General features: G+C 41.1%; 1 protein-coding gene across 1 annotated transcript in view; it reads right to left on the bottom strand.

Annotated features, from left to right (window-relative positions):
- Positions 1-22,928, bottom strand: part of CACNA2D3 (calcium voltage-gated channel auxiliary subunit alpha2delta 3) — a 778,957-nt gene that overhangs the window by 43,806 nt on the left and 712,223 nt on the right. The window contains exons 30-33 of the mRNA XM_072941510.1: positions 19,881-19,951; positions 7,372-7,447; positions 4,157-4,209; positions 2,632-2,687 (exon numbers count right to left, since the gene is read on the bottom strand). Of these exons, the coding sequence (XP_072797611.1) occupies positions 2,632-2,687; positions 4,157-4,209; positions 7,372-7,447; positions 19,881-19,951 (256 nt within the window). The remainder of the gene's footprint in view (positions 1-2,631; positions 2,688-4,156; positions 4,210-7,371; positions 7,448-19,880; positions 19,952-22,928) is intronic.

Raw genomic sequence — 22,928 nt, 5'->3', positions numbered from 1 at the left:
ATCATGTTAAAGTTTTCTGTGCCTTTCTGTGAATGGGCTGTATTTTTTGTAACATAAGTTTGTTTTCTGTCTGCAAGTCTAGTTTTCTTTTGTATATAGATTCACCTATATCATATTTTAAATTTCACATATAACTGATATCATGGTATTTGTCTTTCTCTGTCTGACTTACTTCACTAAGTATAATATTCTCTAGGTCCATCCATGTTGCTGCAAATGGCAATATTTTGTTCCTTTTTATGGCTGAGTAATATTCCATTATGTGTGTATGTGTGTGTATTTATATATACCATAGAAGATATAGATCTATATAAAATATCATATTTTCTATGGTATATGCACATCTGTTATCTCTATATATATTCTCTCCATATATATATTCTCTCTCTCTCTCTCTCTCTCTCTCTCTATATATATATATATATATATACATCCATATCTTCTCAAGCCAACCATCTGTTGATGGGCACCTGTGTTGTTTCCATGACTAGTCATTATAAATGGTGCTCCTATGAACCAATGTGCATGTATCTTTTATAATTAGACTTTGTTTTTCCAGATATATACCCAGGAGTGGGACTGCTGGATCATATGGAAGCTCTGTTTTCAATTCTTTAAGGAACCACCATACTGTTTTCCATAGTGGCTGCAACAATTTACATTCCTACCAACAGTGTTTTCTCTACACTCTCCCCTGCATTTATCATTTGTAGACTTTTTGACAAAAGCCATTCTGACTGGTGTGAGACAATAACTTGTTGTGGTTTTGACTTGCATTTCTCTAATATTTAGTGACAATGAACATCTTTTCACATGTCTGTTGGCCATCTTTATGCTGTAACTTATTTTTAAATAAATGAATTTTGTTCATCATTTAAAGAGTTCCCAGTACCTACAATCATAAATTCCATAGTGTAGATCATCCTGTCATAGAATCCTTTGTTCCACTCTCAGTTTATTTCCTTAGGCTGTGTTTCTAGAAGTAGGATTAAGGGCACTCACTGCCATTTAAAGCTGGTACCAACGCAGGAGGAAGATGACAAGGATCAAGCCCACACCCTGAAGGTCACCAGGATAGTGTGTGTGTGTGTGTGTGTGTGTGTGTATGAAAGCAGAGCACTTGGGTCCTGGGCTGCTGGGTTGTCAGCTTCCCAGGATGGAACCAACTCTGAACATCCTTGGTCCAGCTCACTGTCAGCAGAGCTACTCCATGCAAGTGCAGGTATTTGTAGATCTTTCTGAAGATATTACTCCATCTCATACTCTAACAAGAAATTAATGAATTCCCAAATTTAGGCAAATTGGGCCTATTTGTTAGTTACAAAATGATGACAGTGACTGAAATGGTTATACCTGGCACAAGGAAGATTTATTAGAGTATTCAACAAGCAAAGACTTAGCACCTACTATGCACCAAGCATCAGTTTGGTGCTAAGGGATAACAGTTGTTAAGGCATGGCTCCTGCCATCAAGAAATTCTAGTTTAGTGTAAAACACACAAACAAACTGAAGCAATAATGGTGTGGACGAGCTGGGAAAACATGTGAGCTGACTGGGACAGAGGCGGGAAGGAAATGTTGCTTATTCTTCTGGGAGAATTGACAGATTCGTCGACACCTGGGGTTGTAAGCAAGGGAGAGGAAATAAGACTGAAATATATCCAGCCTGTGGGGGAATGCTGATTTGTCACTAGTCCACCCTACTAATTAAAAATAATAACGGTAGCTGTCTGCTGGTCCCTGGCATCGAAATTAAAAAACAGACATAAATGAATACACAAAGGAAAGAATGAACAGAGTATATCTAAGAAACTAGAGACTGAACAGGCAGGTCAGATGGCTGGGAGACAGCCCACACTAAGGAGCATTGGTTTTAGATGGAATGGGGACGCGACTATTCATCACCGTCATGGGTAACATCATCATCACCATTATCATTAATTAATTACAGCTACCATTTTTGAGGGCTTACTATATCTGTGCTCAGCACATATCATGATTTATCTTACCATTAAATGCATACATACACACAAATGATATGAGATAAATATTATTTGTTATTTTCTCTATTTTGCTAACTGTGGGGAAACCGAAGCCTTGAAGAGATCAGCTAACTTGATAAAGGCCAACCTCAGAGCCAGAACTCATATCCAAACTTATCTAACTCTACAACTCAGGCCTCTAATAGTTTCTACTAATTACTGCTCAGGCCATGGATGATTTTTGAGCAGGGAAAGTAATATGATCAGATTTATATCTCATGAAGGTAACAGCAAAAAGGTAATGGTTATCCCTTCATTTAGCCTGAAATAGGCAACCTGTCTGTGATCCTTAGATCTCAGCACTGCCCACTAACTTTTGAAGATTCACCTGTGCAGTGTATCACCTCAAAGCCTTAATTAAGGAAACAGGTCAAAGTGTACATTCAACATAGGCTGAAAGAAACCTGTGGAATTTTTGTCAGACTGAACAGCGCTGCCCTTAGCACAAAGGATTCCTTTTGCTGACAGAGAGGAAAAAATCATCATTTTGTCATGCGTAGTTTCATGCAAGCACATCCCTGATGGAAAGTAGCCGGTGTACCCCAGGTTTGTCACTCTGAGCTGGGAGAGAGAAGCCAGTTGCTGCTTACCTTTAGCTGTCATATCTGAGTGCCACCAACTGCAGAGGTTAAATTCCACCAGGAACCTAAACAGGTGATGGAAAAACCCAATGTTACTTGGTTACCAACACCCTGACTGGAAGACTGACATTCTATGTTACTCAGCGTCACTCACCTCATTTTAAAGAATAACATCATAATCTGGAGATAGCAACCACTGAATTTTCACTAGGTTTTATTAAACTTGTGAAAGACTATTTTATCACCAATACCAGCCAAACTCTGAAATCAGGCTGACCTATACTAGGGGACTCTGTTGAGAAATATCCTGCTTTATAGGTTATTTTTATTTTCTAGTTATAGTCTGAGTCCATAGCAAAATGTCAACATTTAAACGGCATCCCCTGCCTTGGTTCAGAAATACAAAAAATTTTCTCTACCTAGACTACGATCTGCAGTATAAAGGATGCTTTCAAAATTTATATTGCAACACACATATATTCAGTTGTGTGTGTGTGTGTCTGTAGGGCAGGGTGGTGGAGACAGTTGGGACAAACTACTTTCTATGAAATTATGTCACAATGCAACTCCATAAAAATCATAATTTCTCAGTTGCTAGTGAAAGATGCAAAAGTAACATAAATCATCCTACAAATGAATGGAGCTATATCAAAATTCAGTCATTTCCTTCTCAGGCTCATGACTACTATCTCTAGCAGCTCACAATCAAAATCCCACTATTATCTGTATTTTCTGTCTCTTACATACATGGAGAACTTACTCCCCACCTGATGTTATAACTTTGCTAAGTTAATATAGGTTACATTAAAGCAATAAAGAAGGCAATGTTTCTTCATCAAATAGGAGGACCTCTGCCTTAAATCCACAAAACTAGAAACTTAGTAGGGAAAATAAGAATAAGAGAGTTTGGTGCAGCTTGAACGATCTGGCTTCCATGCTGGTCCATGGAATTCCTCCCTTCTGTGTGACACAGTGTTTCTGTAATGTGTCCAATATCTCATCTGGAAGTCAAGCCTTTCATCTTTGTGCCATTTCAAGTCTGACCTAAGTCACAGATGCATCCAGCAGGACTGTAATTTGACAGGGTAAACAATTAAATCACACCTGAGAAAGCCCCTGACCCATGACTGCACAGGCCCCCATGCCTGCACATGCCAAGACATCCAACGTAGCACAGTGGACGGCCCTGGCAATTTGTTCTTCTGACCACAGCCCACCCAGGCTGCATTAAAAACAGCCAGACATCTACGTTAAATTTAACAGTAACCATAATAAATAAATTTGGTTTGTGTATTGCAAGCTGTTCATCTGCTAAACAGTGACATAAAGGCATATGCAGTGACCATGAATAACTTAATGAAAGATAATTTTTTGGACTCAGCATTCAGTATTTCGAGATGTTCAGTGAAGTTATCTCAGAGCATTATGAATCATCTAATGGTTATTGAAAACACAAAGCAAGTTTCCCAATTCACTTTATAACACAAAAAGAAAAGCAATAATATTTTTTTAAAATGCAGCAAACTGTACTTACAAGACGAGTTCTGTCATTATCCATTTTACTGCAGCAAGGAAGGCATTATAAGGCTGAAGAGAAGAATTTCATTCATTAGAAACAATGTATCACACACAAAATTAGTAGTTTAACCTAAAGCTTTACATAAAGACAATGTTATTCTTTTAGAGAGATTGATATCATGTCAAAAAACAGTGAAGCTCTAGCTAAAAGACAAAAATGGTTGGATACTGTATCCCAAAACTAACATTCTACAACTTTGAACTCCCTTGTAGTGAGATGTGATTTACAAGTAAAATAAACATGATCTAATACAGGGGTTATCTCTGGGAGGAAAAAGGAAGTTCAGTAAACGATGCTTAAACCGTTACCCTCTGGGGGCTAATATTTCGCAGCCTAATGCTGAGGGGCTGGAATCATATAACTAATTTCAAATGGTAATTCACAGGGCTGCCTCTCGGAAAGGCGATTCCCGTTTTCCATCTCTGTACGTCATTCACTGAAATACTCAAAAATTGCATACTTGATTTTAATGCCACCCATGAATTATGTAGGACTTAGGCTGCCTTTTCTCACACTTACACATTCGGACTTGAAAAAATGATAACCATATAAACATACGATTTTATCCTTGCAGAAAATCCCCTTCACTCTATAAAAGAAGGCATTGACAGCCTAATCTTTATTTCAGAATATTCTAATTAAAAAAAAGCAATGGGATTGTTTACTCTGTGATATTTCCTATGTGGATAATTCAATTTCCTGAATTCTGGAAAATACCAAGTCTCCCCCTCAGTCAGTTCTTTGTACCTAAGTATGCCAGATACGTGAGTGGTGGGTGGACCTGACAGACAGGCAATGACATTGGCAAAGCCTGGGCCCCAAGTTGTGGGTCCAGAAAAATCTCAGAACCTTTTGTGGTTGCCTTTAGGTAGCAGGGAATTGAAATGCCTAATCCTGCTTTCTTTTTCTTTCTTTTTTTTTTTTTCCCAAGCTCTAGAATTCTTCCTTTCTTCCTTCCTTCCTTCCTTTCTTCCTTCCTTCCTTCCTCCCTCCCTTCCCTTTCCTTCCTCCCTTCCTTTCTTTCTTTTTTTGCTTTTGCTTTTTCTTTCTTTCTTTTCTTTTCCTTCCTTCCTTTTTCTTTCTTTTTCTCTTTCTTTCTTTCTTTTTCCCTTTCTTTCTTTCTTTTCTTTCTTTCTTTCTTTCTTTCTTTCTTTCTTTCTTTCTTTCTTTCTTTCTTTCTTTCTTTCTTTCTTTCTCTCTCTCTCTCTTTCTTTCTTTCTTTCTTTCTTTCCTTTCTCTCTCTCTTTTTCTTCCTTTCTTTCTTTCCCTTTCCTTCCTTCCTCCCTTCATTTTTAACACCTTTATTATGGTATGGTTCCTGCACAGTAAATTACACACATTCCAGATGCACAATTTGATGAATTTTGACAGATGTATACACCCATGAAACCACCACCACAATCAAGATAGCTAACATCCTCATCACTCCCCCAAGAGGTACAATTTTCAAATTCCCAATTTATCCCTTCCCACCCTCTTTACTCCCTGGTAACCATTTGTGATGGGATGGATGTTAAAATCTACCTTCCCAGCATTTTGATGATAAAGACTAGAACTAGGAATGGGGAAATTATCCAGTTTCAAATAAAAGAAGAACCAATTTATACACCTGTGACCATTCTTGAAACTTCCCTATTTCAAGCCAGCAAGCAAATGAACAGAATAACAACAACAATCCACTGGGGTTACTCCTAGTCCACCTAGATTTCAGACTGGATCTCTTGCTCTGGTTAAGTGTGTCCTGTCATTCCTTGAATCACAGGGCTTTCAGGATTAGGGTCAGATAAGGATGTGAACTCTTAACTATTTCCTAAAATCAAATCCATCCAGACAGTCCCGTGGTTCTGCCATTACTATTCTTATGGCTTGAAAAATAATCACCTTTGTTTTTAAAATACCAGGGTGATCAGACCTTAGGACAGTTCTGTGTCTTTGTACTTGCCTGGACGTGTAGTACCATTTCAGTGGCCCTTCACAGAGTAGGAGAGAATATATAAAGGGATTAACGAGGCTTTGGAGGTGAGGAGGGGGAGGTATAAGGGCAACTCACCCTGAGGCCTGGGAAGGGTACTCAAGCATTCCTTGCCAGATGCTGGCTCAAAGCAGGGTAAACAAAGGGATTATGCAAACATGGGATTAAAAAATTTAAATGCACATTAGCATTCAGAAGGATAAAGCCATTGAGCTTTTAAGCCTAATGATAAAAACATACCTTGGGAACATTTTAAGTCTAGAAATATTCATGTTAAGGTTAGAGAAATTGGGTTTGGAAAGATATGTTAATTCTCACCAAAAAGAGGTATTTTTCAAAATGTCCAATTTTTTAGATCCTAGTTGCCTCTCAGAAATGTTCCAGCTCCAAATCATTTCTTGCTCCCTCAGTGTAGGAGAATCATGTGAAATATTTGGATTTTAAATAATCCTTTTGCAAGATTTTACATCTGCAAATAAGAAGGTGTATATTTATATTTTAAAACCAAAATGGCTCTTAAATTTTGTGTTTCAAACCAAATTTTAGGTTGATTTTTGCAATTTACAAAATGATAACATGTAATGGTTATATTTATACACATATATTAGGCTATGTTGAAGTATCTATATTTGTTTTTTCTGTGTTTAGTTACTGATGGCTAAACTTACAATGCTTGCACACTGTAAACTACATTCTTTAACTGAGGGTAAATTGTAACAGTTAATTTCTAGTGATCCGAAATCCTGTTTCTAAAGATACAAAGCTACACTGATTGATCCTCAACTATGATATCATGGATGGAATCAGATCCAAGGAAAATGATGTTAAAAGCAGCAGCATGATTAAAGAATCTGATCAAAATGTGAATTTGTTCACAGGTAACAGGAAGATTCTGTTGAATCAAATTCTCTTTTATATGAGAATAAGAGAACTGATAAAACTTCTTCCCTTTTCTATACATCAAAAGGGGGCTGCTGCATTAATCCATCAGATTTCAGTCATTCACATAATCACTGTGCTTGGGTTTAAACAGAAGTGACTTTTCTTAACCAGTAAAGTCAAGAAATACATTTAAATATTCACAGTTTTGAATATTTAAACAGATAACTTGATGACTCTAAAGAAAAAGATACGTTCATACACAGGGACAGACAGAAGAAACATGAAGCTGTTTTCTGAGAGATTCCACTGTACTTACATCCAGTAGGCCATGGGCGCCATCACTGCTCTCCTTGTTGGCCCTGCACATGGCTTGATAGTCATAAAGGGTAATTCTATAGGACAAAATGGAAAGGAGCTTTACTAAATGGGAAAACATGAAAAACAAATGATGCTGTGCACCAACCAGCAAGGTGAACAGTCACTAACACCACGATCCAGTGCAGCAGTGACAAACACAAATCAAGGCAGGCCTAACAATGGTGACAAGCAAGGAAAACGGCAAAGTCCAAGACTGGGGACAGAGTCACATCACACTTGGAACTTGAATAACAAAGAGAATAAAGGTAATGGGATGGAGAGGGGAAAGGAAACCTCCCATCCTCCACCCCTACAACTTGACAAAACAGACATTTTGGTTTGAACAAGAATGGTTTGCCTGGACCAGGATACTACAAAGGAATATGCTGTTTTAAACTTAATTCTGGGTCCCCAATGGACTCCATGTGGTCGGTGTCTCCTAGGTTAAGGAGAGCTAGGAAAGGCCACTTTGGGTTAAGAAATGTCAAGATTCTCTGTCTCTTTTAAGCATGAGGAAACAGGTCTGGACCAAGATAAGTCCTGTACTTTGACAATTTGTTGGAAACCAGCTGGCTCATTAGTTGTAATCACCTCCTCCACTACTAACACCATAATAATGAGTATATTCTTACTAAAAACAGTGCAGTTTATAAAACAAGAAAATGGACATTTTTTCTTCCACTGGTGATAAAAATACAGCTCTCATTCCAGTTATGGCCTTTACTCAGTTGCAATGACGTTTTGTTTTATGATTGTTCCAGATATTTTAATTTCCCATCAAAAACTTTACAAAGTAAAAAAGAATGGCAATTTTCTTTTTTCTTTTTCCCTAAGAATGGCAATTTTCATCAAGAAGTTAGGAGCTTTTAGACAGAGTAAACACCTTATCCCAAAGAAGACATACATTTCACCCTCCTCGCCCAGCTCCTCTTCCCACTATTCCTGCCACCCCAAAGGAGAGACACTTAAAAGTCCAGCCTGAGTTACATAACAGCTGCCAGGTGGCATGTTAACACTGTAATCCATGAACTTCTAAATGACTGGAAGGAATTCTCCCTATAGGAATCCCTTTCTGAAATAATGCAGTGCTTTATGTGGAGCATACTTAATGCTGTGGGGGGAATGTACACTAGAATAAAAATTACATGCAGCAAGACTGAGGTTGGATCTGTTTCACACCTATACCCAGCACCTAGCACAGCAGCCAGCATGAAGAAGGTATTCAGTTTTAAAAGGTTAAATGCATGAATGATTGCCCAATTGCATGAATCTTGAATAGATGATAGCACAACTGAGATTGAAGAGGTCAGCTGCAAAATGTGACATGAAGGCCTCCTCCTCTGGACAATAAATAGAGACATTACACACATTCACTAACCAAAGGACATCTATGGGCACCAAGCAGAAAACTGGCCACATCAGACCAAATTTAGGTGGAAACCAGCCCCTGACCAGCACCACACAGGCATTCATAGGAAGCAAAGCCCAAGAGGACACCAGCGTCACACAATCTCCCAGCAAGTCCCCAAAGCCCCTCCCTTTTCAGGACATTTCTAGTGCTGTTCACTGTCCTCCAGCTTTTTTCCTCCCAGCAGATGCAAGCAGAACCTGTGTTTATTCATACAGAAATGAAGCCCACAAACCAGTCAGGGCATCTGGCTCAGGGAAGGCCCTGAACAAACTTCTCACAGAAAAGCTCATCACTGACACAGCCCTGACATTAACCCAGCCATGGAATCAACTGCAGACCACAATGGACAACTCTAATTGTCTTCGACTGACCTACCACGCCAGTCTGCATCCTCAACAGGGGATTTCGCAGGTGCCCTTGAAAGGGCTTTCTAGGATTTGCCAAGAATTATTATTGGCTTTATTCTTTTCCTATGGTCCAACTTTGTCTCTGCAGCTGCAATTTGGGCCAGAGCCAGTAAGAGGCAGCATGAGCTGAGTAGAACATGCATGTGCTTGGGGTCTTACAGACATGGATACAGTCTGGCCTTGGCTTAAAGGATGGTTCTGCTATTTACCCAAGGTCCAATCTTAGGTTGCTAACCTTCTTCAGAAGTTTCATTTTCTCACTTACAAAGTGACTCCCAGAGATGTTCTGAAATTTAAATAATCAGGTATGTGGAAAGATACTGCAATATACTATACAATGTGCTAGTCTTACAATGACCCTTACAATAGAAGGCCTAACTTTGTTCTTTGCTGGATTTTGTGCTCTTAAGCTACATTATTTCCAAAAGCACAAGAGACTGGCAGTGTGACCTAATGATTCACATGCCAGCTTTGAAATCAGTGACCAGAGCTCAAATCCTAACTCATCCACTTTTTATAATTTTTTTAAACCCTCTTCATGCCTCAGTTTCCTCATCTGTAAAATAGTAAGAACAATGGGTACCGTGTAGGTTGGTTGTGAAGATTAAGTGTGATTATACATATATTGCCTTTAGCACAGCGGCTGGTACAGAGAAAGCATTCAACAGAAGGCAGGGCTGCAGCTGCTGTTTTAATTTATTAGTCTGCTTTTCACTGCCATTATTAATTAATGGGAGTGGTGTTAAATGCAATGGGAATTGACTCAGGCTTTACCCAGCTGGCTGATGGATGGACAGGCCTCCTGGTTTTCTTAGCTCATTGACATACATAATGCAGTGTAAAATTCACACTTGTTACTACAGTACAGTACCAGACACTTTCAGAAGCCATGCTGAGGTTATCAAGAGATGATGTTGGAACTTTCATCCACAGGCTTAGGACTGTGATAACAACAGCCAACATCTACTGACATCTACTTAGCAACCTGAGCAAGGTACTCTTCTAAGCATGTCCCTACAAGATATATTCTAATCATCCGCATTTCACAGAGGAGCAAACCAAGTCTCAGCTAGCCTAAAAATGTGCCAAAGTTCACACACCTAACAAGTGACAGGCCCAGAATCAGATGGGGGCCAAGCTGAACCCACCTCACCTTGCCTTTTGCCTAGCAGCAGACTCTAACAGGTCCTAGGAAATGCTTAGAATTCAGCCCTGTGCCCCATCCAAGGGTCTTACTGTAATGCCACAGGAAATGCTACCCAAGATAATGTCTCATAACCATATCCAGAATTAACTTTCAACCCAAGCTGAGGGGCTATGGTGGGATCACCAGGCCAGGCTGGACCAGCTGGCTAGTGAGAGCCCTTCGTCATGGTAACTGCCCTGACAGACAGATGGTTGGCAGCTCAGGATTCTTCTGGGATCATTTTCAAAGGCTCCATTTTACATGTTGGGGCCAAACTCAGTTGCTCTGGGGCAGCCTCCAGGCCAGGGTTCCTGCCTTTCATTTCACAAAGAAGCTTTCCTGATTCGACTGCTACTGAGGAGGTTACAAAACAAAACTTCTCTGTCTTCTCCACGCTCAGACAGCTTTAACTAGATGTTGTAGAAAGAGAGACTTCCAGATTGTTGACCTTTCTGAAGTGATTTTGTTACTGTTCTAAATAACTCCATTTGGTGACTACCTATATCCTGTTCAACTGATTATAGTTAAAGAACATGACAACTGCCTGCTTTCATTCAGCTCTAAAATAAGCCCTGAGCATCGTGCCCAGCCCAAGGTTGGTGCTGCACTACTGCACTCAGCAGTGGGAGTTTATTCTTATTACAGATAACACGACTTAATCCCCATGACATCACCACCAGGCCACGGCAACCACAGGCTGCTGGGGAGACCTTATTATTAGCATCTCTGTGCTCCCTAGATGGGTCTCTTTGAAACTTTGACAGAAGGCAGATACGATCTTTGAAGAAGAAACTCAAAGCAATGCAAACAAAGTGTGGGCATCACTATGGGCCCTGTACTGGGTAAAGCCTTGGGTAACAGGTCCATGCCATTAGGATTTGCTTAAAGCCATTTTGCTGATTCTGCTCTTTTCCAACTAGACAAAAATCACAACCAAAAAAAAATTTTTTTCTTCTAAAAATTAGAAGGTTGAATTCCAAAGACATGAGCTCAGTTGATTTAGGCTTGTTAGTAACTGTGAAACACCTACTATGTGCCCATGAAGCCAGGGACTTTAACTGTAATGACTCACTGAACTAACACACTTTGGCTGAAAATCTGCCTAAAAGCCAGTCTTGAAACACCTTAATGTTTGTAAATACAGTCCTAAAAACAGGACTTGGGAGGCATCTGACATAGAGACCCGCCGTGGGATTATATTTAAGCAATTTTGAATCTAAAAGTAGTAGAAGCAAAGTGACTCACTAGGGCAGCATGTAAAAATACGTTCTTTGTTGAGCTATAAAACATGTTCTATGGGGCAGCTTTCAACTTGCAAATGTCAGGTCATGGAGCAGGAACATAGGAAATTGTAAACAAAGTGATTGTCACCATGGGAAGCCTGACTCATTCGTACATCTCAGAAAGCCAGGAGAGTGGAAAGCTCAATCTGTTGATCTGAGCACTAACAGAAAATCCAGAAGGAGCTCTTCCCTCTTTGCCTTGGTTGCCATCTCATCCCACAGCATCTTCTTCCAGAGACTGCTGTGTTCTTTATGATCAGCACAGCACATCTAATGCAGCACAAGTGGTAGTTGAAGCTGCCTTTGAACACTCCAACGGGAAATCACTAGAGCAAATCTAGTTAATGAGCACCCATCATCAGCAGAGAGTAAGCGCCATGGGGCTGCATCAGCCAGAAGCCTAGCACACAGGGTACTGGGGCCACTCAGGGTCCAGTGCAGAAGGCTGAGAGGGAAGCCTCACTCATTCTATAGATTAGACAGAGGGTTTATCAGCCCCAAATGCTTTTCATCAACAGCTGCTGAGAATACAAAAAACAACAAAGCTGCAGATACTGATCACACCAGCATCTTACCCAGGTAATAAAAGCAGTAACAATAGGAAATAATCAATTACTTTCTGCCAACCAGGTATTATCTCCAATATCAGGGGAATGCTTACATTTATAGGACAGGAAACTAAGGCTCAAAGGTGAAGTCACTGTGGCTCTCCGAGCAACATCTGCTTTGATTCTAGGGCACAAGATAACAAGCATGCATGCCCAGTAGGTGCACCTAGCCAGTGGCTTGTTTGCCCATTCAACTGCCTCTTGCATGAAAATTTGCTTTCCTTGTTAAAGTGAAGGGGAAAATGCAAATATGATTAATCCCACACAGAAAAGATTACATTTCTTTTGCCTCTTTGTTCAAGAAATAGAAGAAACCAGCTGAATTCTGTTTGGGAAATGAGTGAATGCAAAATCTATTTGAGGCAAGAAACTCGGATGTTGGGGGAACTTCTTTGGGTTCTGCCAAGTTCCTGAAGCCATGTCTCTATGTCACAGTGACTGCACCACGGCAATGCCTAAGCTGTGTGTAACACAGTGTAGAGCACGTAACTGAGACTCAGGATGTCAGAACCTAGGGACATGGGTGTTGCCAGTGTCATCACTACTCGTCAAACCCACCAGGTATCACTGAGTGCTTCTGCTTTAACTGCCTGAGGTCAGACATCATGGACAGATGTGTTATGGTGGCTATGACCATTTGTGTTCCAGACGGCACTGGGCACGTGTGCAGAATGTCACATGGGGTGTGGGGAAAACTAGGAGTTAGAAATACAGCCTCATTTCTGTTACAGTTTCAGAGGGGTTATCGCAAAAAGCCAGATTCAATATTTAGAGGACCTTGGTGGCCTGAAACAAACTGGGGTATGGTTGATGCAGCAGACACTATGATAGTCATCCAATATCCATTCTCCTTTTTTGTTAAGCAGAAACCTTGACTATTTGACATGTACATTTCCCAGGTTCTTTTGAAAGCAGGTGAGGCCATGTGATTAAGCAGAAGTATTATATGGGAGTAAGTACTTTAACAAAGACAGGTATTTTAATAAAGAAATTTTACTTGGCCTTTTGGCCCTCCTAGAATCCTCCTTCAGCCAGCCTAGATTGCAGATGTAATGGCTGGACCTCAGCAGCTATCTTGGACCATGAAGTAATCTTGGGTTTAAAAGCCAACTTGAAAAAGAATATGAAGAAAGAATATAACTGCATCACTATGTTATACACCAGAAACTAACAAAATATTAACAAAATATTGTAAATCAATTCTATTCTTCAATTTAAAAAATAAATAAAAATAGCAATGCAATCTCAAAAAAAAAAAAAGCCAACTTATAGAAAGGTAGAGAAAAAAAGATGTGGTCATGGGTCCATGATGGCAACATGAGGCCTCCAAATTAGTATCTTCAGACCTCCTTCACATAAAAGAGAAAAAGACTCCTATGTTCTTTAACCCTTCGCTATATTGGAATTTCCTATTGTTTCTAGTAGAACTGACTACTAACAGTTGCATTAGACTCCAAGTTTGAAAGACTTCTTTTTCATTATCTCTTGAGGCAAAACAAGCATCAATATGAGTAAAAATCTCGGTAGAAAATAATTCAGTCTTCTCCAACTATGGGAAAAGATGAATGGTGATTAGGAAAACATGGTCTGCAGTCTGGACTCTGAGAGACGTGAATTCAAATTCCATCTCCCCACTCACTACTGTGGGTGAATTTGGACAAGTTACTGCTTGGAGCGTCCACTTCCAGTTGTTCTTTTGTCAAATGGAAATAATCATTACTCATCATTTCATAGATTTGTTATGAGGATTAATTAAGGTAGTGCATGTAAACTTCTTGGAATAATGCCTTGCCTGTCCAGTTGACCCTTCAACAATAGGGGTTAGAAGAGCTGACCCTCTGTGCAGTCAAAAATCCCTGTACCATTTGCCCTCTGTCTCTGTAGTCTCTCCATATCCACAGTTCCATACCCATGGATTCAACCAACTACAGATCATGTAGCATTATAGTTTTCACTACTGAAAAAAATCCATGTATAAGTGGACCTGCATAGTTCAAACCTGTGTTGTTCAAGGCCTAACCATAATTAGTATTAAAAAAAATGAGACCTCCTGCTATTACGATGAAGCTGAAGGTGACTACTGTTATTGTAATTAGGAATTCTCAAGCAGCAGTTCTGGATTTTAAAGAATGGTCCATTGGGATCTCCATGTCTCTGCATTCCAGAAAGTTTGGCCCAGAAACACACGTGTCCAATCCACTCTGTCTTCTTGTTCCCTTCAATGCCACCTCTGACAAAGCACACTTCTGTGGACATGGTCAGGTCAACAGGAAGCCAAGAAGCCATTACATTCTTTACATGAGTTGTTGAGGATCAGACATTAGTGGGGCAGTTGGCATTAGAGAACAGCCATCCAAACATAACAGACTTCTCCTCTAACACCCTCTGGGCTCCGAGGCCAGGGCATTTGCTGAAATATAATACGATCACCAAAGACAGGAAAAGCTCCAGTCACTTGCCATGGAGCCAGTGCAGTTCCATTATATGGAGACATGGGTAGAAATGGTCCAAGTCTTGAGTCCTACCTGATGAGTCACCTTTGCAGAAAGGCAATTTAAAGAGCAGAAAGAGCTGCCACCACAGGGGATTCTACAAAAGTCAACTATGTTAATGGATGTGTGTGGGGTGAGACGAAGAGGACATTCACCAGGCCCCACAGGGAAAATCTGAATGGTTTTGGAGGGGTGAAAGCTCAGGCATGCTGCACCATGCACATAAAACAAGACAGAGCAAAACAGAAAAGACACAGCCAAGAGAGATAGGAACTCTCAGTAGCTCCCAAAGCAAAACAAATTATTAGCAAGCAGTTCATTTCTCTGCAAGCCAAGGGCAAAGTGTGCCCCATTGGTCTTTCCTTCCCTGAGCTTAATTAAATATACAAAGAACAAGGGAAGACCCTTCAGCAGAAACCACAAGGATGTCTGATAAAAGCAAGCATTATTTCATTTAACCCTCTCTGCAGGTATATAAATCATTCTTTCAGTTCCATTTTGCTGCAGATTAAACTGAAATTATGGAGTTTAAGTTGCCAAAAGTCAGGCAGCTTTGAAGTGGGCAGCATCTAGACTGGATCCCTGGTGCTTTTAACTTAGTATTTCTTGACACTGGCTGCACCTGAGAATCACATAGATGCTTTTAAAAAGCATAAATGCCTGGCCTCCATCCCCAGACGAATTTAATATGAATCTCTTGGGGTACAACTGAAGCACAGGTGTGCTTTAAACGTTCTCCAAGGATGCTAGCTGAGTCCAGGCCACCCCAAGGCTGTGCTGTGGGGGTGACTGCTATGTACTAACTACCTTTGGGGTGCGGGTGTCACTAGTGATTTAAAAAAGGAAAGGAGAAAATTTTAAGAAAAATATCTCAGACATTTGGAGCTCTTATCCAAGAGCTAATTTTACTTCCTATTTGCTGTATCTTTGCAATTTGCAAAAAAAATTTCATTTATTTCAGTTGATTCTCACCTATTTTGGCAACAAAGAAATTGAGGCTCAGAGAAACTGAGGGATCTGTCCAAGGCCACAAAGTGGGAATTCTAAGGCTCAGCCTGAAGTCTTCATACCTCAAGTTCAGTGTACCAAAGAGGCCCAAACAAGAACCTGGGACACTCTCCTATGGCCAGCTATATATGTATTTTTCCTTTTCCCTGAATATTTAACATTGAATTTGCATCACTGGGAACAAGAAGAGGTGGGGAAATACATGAATTCTAATACAAATATTTTGAAACGAGATTTTCTCTTAGTAGTTATGAGAGGGGTGATATCACTGCCAAGGCCAGCAAGGAGAGCCATAGAGGGTGGTTTTTGAGAAATATGAATACAAAGCTCTTACCCGACATGAGTAAGAGTGAGAAAGAAAAGCAGCTAAAATGAAAAGCCCTAAATGAGTCAGGGCTACTCAGGGAGTCCACTTACTTTCCATGATAAGAATGAAGATGGATTTCAAGTTCTCTACTTGAAACACAAAAAGCTGACCAGGCATATAGTATCGTATGAGAAAATATGTGAAACCTGGGAACATGGCTTGTTTTAATGATTTATCAACTTCAGTCAGAAGAAATCTGGGCCATTTTATCACTGTGCTGGCCTCCATTCTGAAAGATCTGCTTGACCAGATAAGGCATGCTGAGCCAACACCCTCCTCAGCTATCCAGCTGCCCTTTACTTTGTCTTAAACAAAACTGAAGGAAGCGCCACATGCTATACAATGCTGTTGTACACAGAACCAGGTAAAGAGCAGAAGCTAGAAAATTCTCTCTGTGCTCAGACTGCAGGATGTTTGAATCTAGCTCTGTTACACAGAGACAAATTCTTAATCTTCCCAAGCCTCATTATTTCCACCTATCAAATGGGTGTATTTATATCCAGATCCAGCTTCATGGGCATGTGGCCTGTGTAACTGCACAGAACCCTGCTCTTAGAGGGGTCCTGTGCTTGGCTTAATACTCTCTTGTTGCCTTCTTGAATTCTTAGTAATTTTTGAAAAAGGGGCCCCATATTTTCATTTTGCGCTGGGCCCTGCAAATGAGGCACTGGTCCTGTTTATACCTCTCACAGAGTCATTGGAAAGGACTGCAAGAGGTAAGATCTGTCAGGTGCAACTCAGGCCTGGTGCATGGTAGGTGCTCTAGGAAAATAGCCATAATGATCATTATTTTCACATCACTGAGGCTATTGGTATGTTACAGGGTCCTGGCCACTATGTCATCTGTAAGCTGGGTGGACAGAGTCAAGTTAAAGACTTGGCCTAGGTGACCAAGAGTGGCCACTTTACCTCTTAGATTGTTTGCACATGCTGCTGCAGAACTCTCTCAAAGCTCCCTCAAGTTGGTAATTTATTCAAACAAATCATTGACTTCCCTTCCTCACACATAGCACTGCAGACACAGAAGTGGATGTTCTTTCCCTCTGATGGCACTGCTACGTAGGACCTGGTGACCATCAGGTCACCAGGTAAGTGGCCAAACAATCAAGGGAAGACTCCACTGCCAAGTAGGCAAGCATCATCTTGCTTTAGAGAGAGAGGCAACAAATAGGGACTAGTGGGGAGAGAGAAAAAGGAGGTTGATAAAGGGAGATGCTGTTCTTTACTTTGAGCTCTGTCCTGCTGAAGGAGATGATGTGTAGGGCTCCTGTGTATGAAACACGTTTCTTTAGGACTGGGTATAAGCAGACCAAATCAAGAAACTTTGTGTCAGGGCATGATGTCCAAGATGCTGAGATGAGATGTCAGCTAGGTGAACCAGTCCTGAACTTTACCAGGGCTCAACCATGTCACTAAAGCAACTCAGTCTCCACGTACCCTGTGTTTGGGGGTGGGGTACATTGCAACATGGTGTCCGATATGTCCCAGGGCACTGTCAGTTACTTTTGGCTACAGTGCTTCTGAAATACAGATCTCCTTTGAACAAAAGGACCATCAACCTTACACTCTGAATAAGCACTGCATTGCTGGCAAGGGCAAGGGCATGAACGTCTGAGTTCCAGGAAGACAGCAGCACCCCAACAGTGACTGGAGACCCCATCACCAGGCGTCATGTGAAGGCTGTTGTGAAATGTGTAAATGTAAAAAAAGCATCACCTGATGCCAAGTAGGAAGCGAAGCCAAAGATCCACAACAACAAAAATCACAGCAGCAGCTAGCAATTATTGAGCCCTTAATATATGCCAGGCACTATGTGAGAATTTTATGCTTATTATTATCTCATTAACTCTGACAGCAACCTTTGCAAGTAATTATTATTATCATCTTCATTTTCCACATAAAGAAACCAAAGCTTGGGGAGGCAACATGACTTACTCTAAGTCACGCAGCTAGCAAATGTCAGAGCCTGAATTTGAACCCAATCCATCTGACTCCAAAACCCAAAATCTCATTGTTGTCCTGGCCAATGTGGGGGCCTTTCAAATAGGCCCAGGGGGTTTGTCAACTAATTCCCAGATGACAGCAGTTGCTGCTAAAATTGAGTAGAGTCCCAGCCCTTCCCTTTTCTCAAATATGTCAGCTACCCTTGTAGTAAAAGCAAGTTCTAAATTCATGTCAACCATACTTCATCCACATTAAGAAGTCTAGGAATTTAACATTTCACTACAACCTTTCTTTCTCCCACCAAACCAAAAGGAAGGAGGGAAGAGAGTAATTTTGTTAAAAAAGTTGAAAAATATGCTTTCAAATGAGAAACACGTGTGTGATTATTCCTCTTTTGTCTCCCCCTACCCAACAAAGTTGAAAACAAGCTAACACAATACAAATGTACATATCCACATAAAGATACCAAAAAAACCAGTGGTGCCCTGGATGAGAGACAATCCAGAAGCTGCCCTGGGAAGCTTTAAGAAGCCATGGAAAACTCCAGAGCAACCCAAGCCCTACTCCAAGCAGAGTTTTTAAGCTTGTGTACAATGACTCCTGGCAAAAAAAAAAGGGGAAAACAAAAATGTACTTGAATTTTAAAGTGAGAATTGAGCAGGAGTGAACACTCAGACCGAGAGCAAGTTTGTCACAGATTGCAGAAGTGCTGGAGTTATGCCATTTTCTTTACATCATTTCTTGTTTCCCTCTTTCTGGCACAAACAAGCTACGGAATCTCAAAAACTGGGTCATCATTTTTGAATTCCCTGCTTTCAGCACAGCATTCAGTTGGTCTTGTTGACTGGCTTAGAAGTCCAATTTCCTGAGCTAACATTTCCTGGCCATTCAGCTACAAGGGATTAATAAACTGGGAGGTTGTCTTTCCCGCAGGCAACAGTTCTTACAGGTGAGCTGAGGTCCATCCTTCTATTTCCTGCTATTATACATTTAACAGCAACAAATATGTCCAGGAAAGCACCACTTCAAAGGCCACCTTTCTTCCTGGGAGGCCAAGGAAAGGGAGACAGATTGACTCCTGGGGGTACATTACTGGCATCCTGATTTCATAGTCATGGCTTTTCCCACTGGCTTTGGTGTTCTCAAGAGCATAGCTGGCCTGCTCATGAGAGATACAGGGCATGAGGAAACCATCCTATACAAGTGTCACTTAGGGTCAATAAGAGCTCTCACAACCCAGCTGAGTTGTCCCTGCCACCAATTTGACACCCTCTGGGTTGTCTTCTACAGCAGACTTAAACTTACGTCCATCTGGGGGCAGGTTTTGAGAACTTTTACTTGATTTTCCAAAAAATTATATTGAGTCTCAATGTCACTTCCTATCCCTAGCAAGCTTTCCCAGTTGGTCAGTGTGAGACAAGACACACTCCTCTTTCTTGACCAGGTGAAAATGTTTCCTACTTCCTTGCACTCACTTGCTTGAGACAAATAATCACGTCCCAGTGCAGGCTGACTTCAGTACTGGCCTCTAATAAATGCTCTGCTAGGGGAACAGGGACCGCATTGTGAGCTGAGTTTCTGAGACTCTTAACACTCATGCAAGAGGCATCAAATTTCAGGAGATCTTCTGGAGCATGAACACAAGTACAAACCAGCCATGGGGTCAAGTCTGGGCTTGCTTTATTTGACCTTGGTTTGTTTTATTTTATTTAGGCACTTTCTCGGGGGGGGGGGGACACACAAGGGACCATAAAATCCTTACCTTTTAAAGGAGCCCATTGTTAACAATTTGTTCATCACAGCTCCCTCCACCTCACCAAAAAAGTCTCCAGTCTGTGGGGAAGAAAAGAAGACCTGTGAGGAAGTATAGATAAATAATGTGCCCAAACACCGGAGAATAAAAACGGACACAGACTGTGTCCTGGAGCTGACAGGGGCAAAAAGCAGGTCTTCAGGACTACTGTTACATAAAAGTGGAAAAGGTCTTAATGGTCATGAGAAGTTATGGGATTACAGAGCAAACTAGCTAGCAGATGTGAATGTTCCAAATATATGACAGGGGCAGGGGGAGGGTGGGTGGTGAGGGTGGCATTGCATAACACATGCTGAGTGCTGGAATTAAAACGCACATGCACACGTGTGCATACACATGAGCACACAGTTGAGTGCAGGCTCACGTGCACGTGCACCCACACAGCATTAGTCTTGCACGGAGGGAGTGGGCATTAATCTGTACTCAATCTCTTGTGATTAAAACACTACTTCATACAGACAGAAACAGGCTGTGAAAAGGCTTCCTAGGCAGTAATAAAAAGAACTGTTTATAATCCCTGAATGACCCGTTTAGGGAAATACAGCAGTCTTCTTCATGGACTCTACAACCTTCCTACGGCAGAGATTATGTTCTTTCTCTAAATCACGTTCTGGGGAACATTCTCATTTTGTCCACAGGCAGTTAATATGTTGACCAGGAATGAAGCTGTCCAGCCCCTTGAATAGAAGGTTCAGCCAATCCAACTTCCAATGGTTGACCCCAACTCTGGAGCTGTCTTTGGGGCAACAGTCCTTCCCCGGTGCCAGGCTGATGCTTCTGCAAGTCTAGTTCTTGGTGCTGGCCAAGATTTGCAAACTCTGAACAGTGAAATGAAGGGTAAACATCTCGGGCATCCCTCCAGACTCCTGGAGCACTATCATAAGTGTCCCAAGGGGGAGGGTGTATCCAGTACAGTGGAACAGAGCTTGGAGCAACAGCCTTCCTCTGCCAACACCCTGGAATGAGCTAGTGTAGACCAGCAGAGAACTCGCATCTCTACTGCTGATGCTCTAAACATTTATCGCTTATGTAGGGGATACGTGGGTGGGCCCAAATTATACAAATTCCACAGGTTTTGTATTAATTAAATCTCAATTCCATTACAACAGAGTGACCTCAACCACGCTCCTGGGAGTTTTCAGGCAGAAAGGCACATATAGACTTTGCTAAAAAGTCAGAAAATAGGGGAGGAAAGAAGGAAATGACATTTCACTGACTGAATATTGAACATTGCCTTTTTCACTCCAGGGACACTTGAACGTTGGCAAACCCTATTGGTATGTGCTGCTGTGCTGCTGTGCTGCTGGGAGCAAAGACATGTGCATTTCCTGTGTGTAAATATGCTAGTATCAGTGGAACTGGTTGTGAGATGAAGAATTACCCTAATTGGGGTACAGGAAATCAGACATCAAACAAGCTGAGGCAATGCAGGCTGGCAGGCTCTCTGGACTATTCTACCCAGAGGTAAAGTAGGCAACAGGCTTGGGAAGGGTCCTTATTTCAGTGGTTCACTTCGTTGGCTAGACCAAGACTCAGCACTGGAAGACATTCACCATGTCCTTCTTCACCCAGGACCAGGTTCCCATCTCAGCCCTCCATGATTAATGCAGGACAACAGAGCTCCTCCTCAGAGGGGATTAATTTGGGTTCCTGAGTGTCTCAGTGTTTCTTCTTCCAGACACATAGGCACATTACATAGGCCTATGGCCATTCTTGCTCACAGAGACTGGCTTTGTTTCATGGGCTCATCCTTCCTATCTAATGTCCATCAACTGTCTAATATCCCAGTGATGTCCAGGATCTCAGGAGACTGTGTGTGGGCAGTCTGAGTCTCAATCATGTAACTGTCACCCACCAAAGGTGCATTTAAAATCCTACAACATTCTCATAGAGAAGAGGGGGAACTGAAGCACAGCTCCACACGTTACCTGAAGCCAGTGTTCACAAATTAACAAGCCAGTGAGCTTAGACCCTAAGGAGCCACACTTAAGGACAATTAACTAACTTATTAGGCATTAATGGACTTATTGCACTGTTGACTATTAAAACATTTTAAATGATTTAAATGGAACTTCATTATAAAATGCTAGTATCCGCAAATATCAGAGATAAAAGAACCCATCTGTAGTCAATCCTTCTCCTTTCAGAGAGCCCAAGTGATGTGCCCAAGACCCCAAAACAAGTTAAGGAAGAGAGCTCGCCCCAGAAACCATTTGCCTCTGCCTCCAGTATTACTTTACTACCCCACACTGCTGAACTTGTCTGTATTTGACATTCTTTTAATATGCTATTTTCATTTCTGATTGCAGAAAAAGTTTTCATGTACCAAATTTCAAAGGAGAAATCTTTGTTTCTCTTTTGCAATGTTATCAATTTTAACTCTTATTTTGATTTCCAAATACAGTGGAGCTTTCTGTGCTCGGCACCCTTGCTTGGTTTCTTGTCATATTTCCCTCCTTCTCCCACAATGCACACAGCTCGATCAAATGAAAAACATACTTCATCTATCTGTGGGTCCTTGTCCCTCTGCGTTGAGAATCCAAGTTAATTCTTAAACTCAGATAACTTTTTCAAAAGTAAAAACCAGAAAGAAAGCCATAAAAATTATATTGACATAAATACATATATATGTGTGTATACATAAATTATAGATAGATAGACAAATAGATTAGATAGATAGATAGATAGACAGACAGACAGACAGATAAAATATCAAAATACTAAAAGTAGGAAACCTCTTTAAAATCGCCCAAACTCTTTAGGCACCTCCACGCTTGAAGCAAAAAGTTCTATAAATCGAACATTTTATGAGTGAGAGAGCAGACCCTGAGCTCTGCGCCAGCACCACTGCCCACCTCCTCCCTGGAGGTAAAAACTCTTTGGGGCCTGCTGAGAAGTAGACTGTGACATTCTTAGAGGAATGAAAACAAGGTTTTATAATCTCTTGCTATTACCTCTTAAATACAGATAATTGTCTCAAAGTTTCAGCACCATAAT

The sequence above is a fragment of the Vicugna pacos genome, chromosome 17 (genome assembly GCF_048564905.1).
Source record: "Vicugna pacos chromosome 17, VicPac4, whole genome shotgun sequence".
Taxonomy (NCBI): domain Eukaryota; kingdom Metazoa; phylum Chordata; class Mammalia; order Artiodactyla; family Camelidae; genus Vicugna; species Vicugna pacos.
Note: the sequence above shows the minus strand (reverse complement) of the source record. Positions and strands in the feature narration are given on the sequence as shown.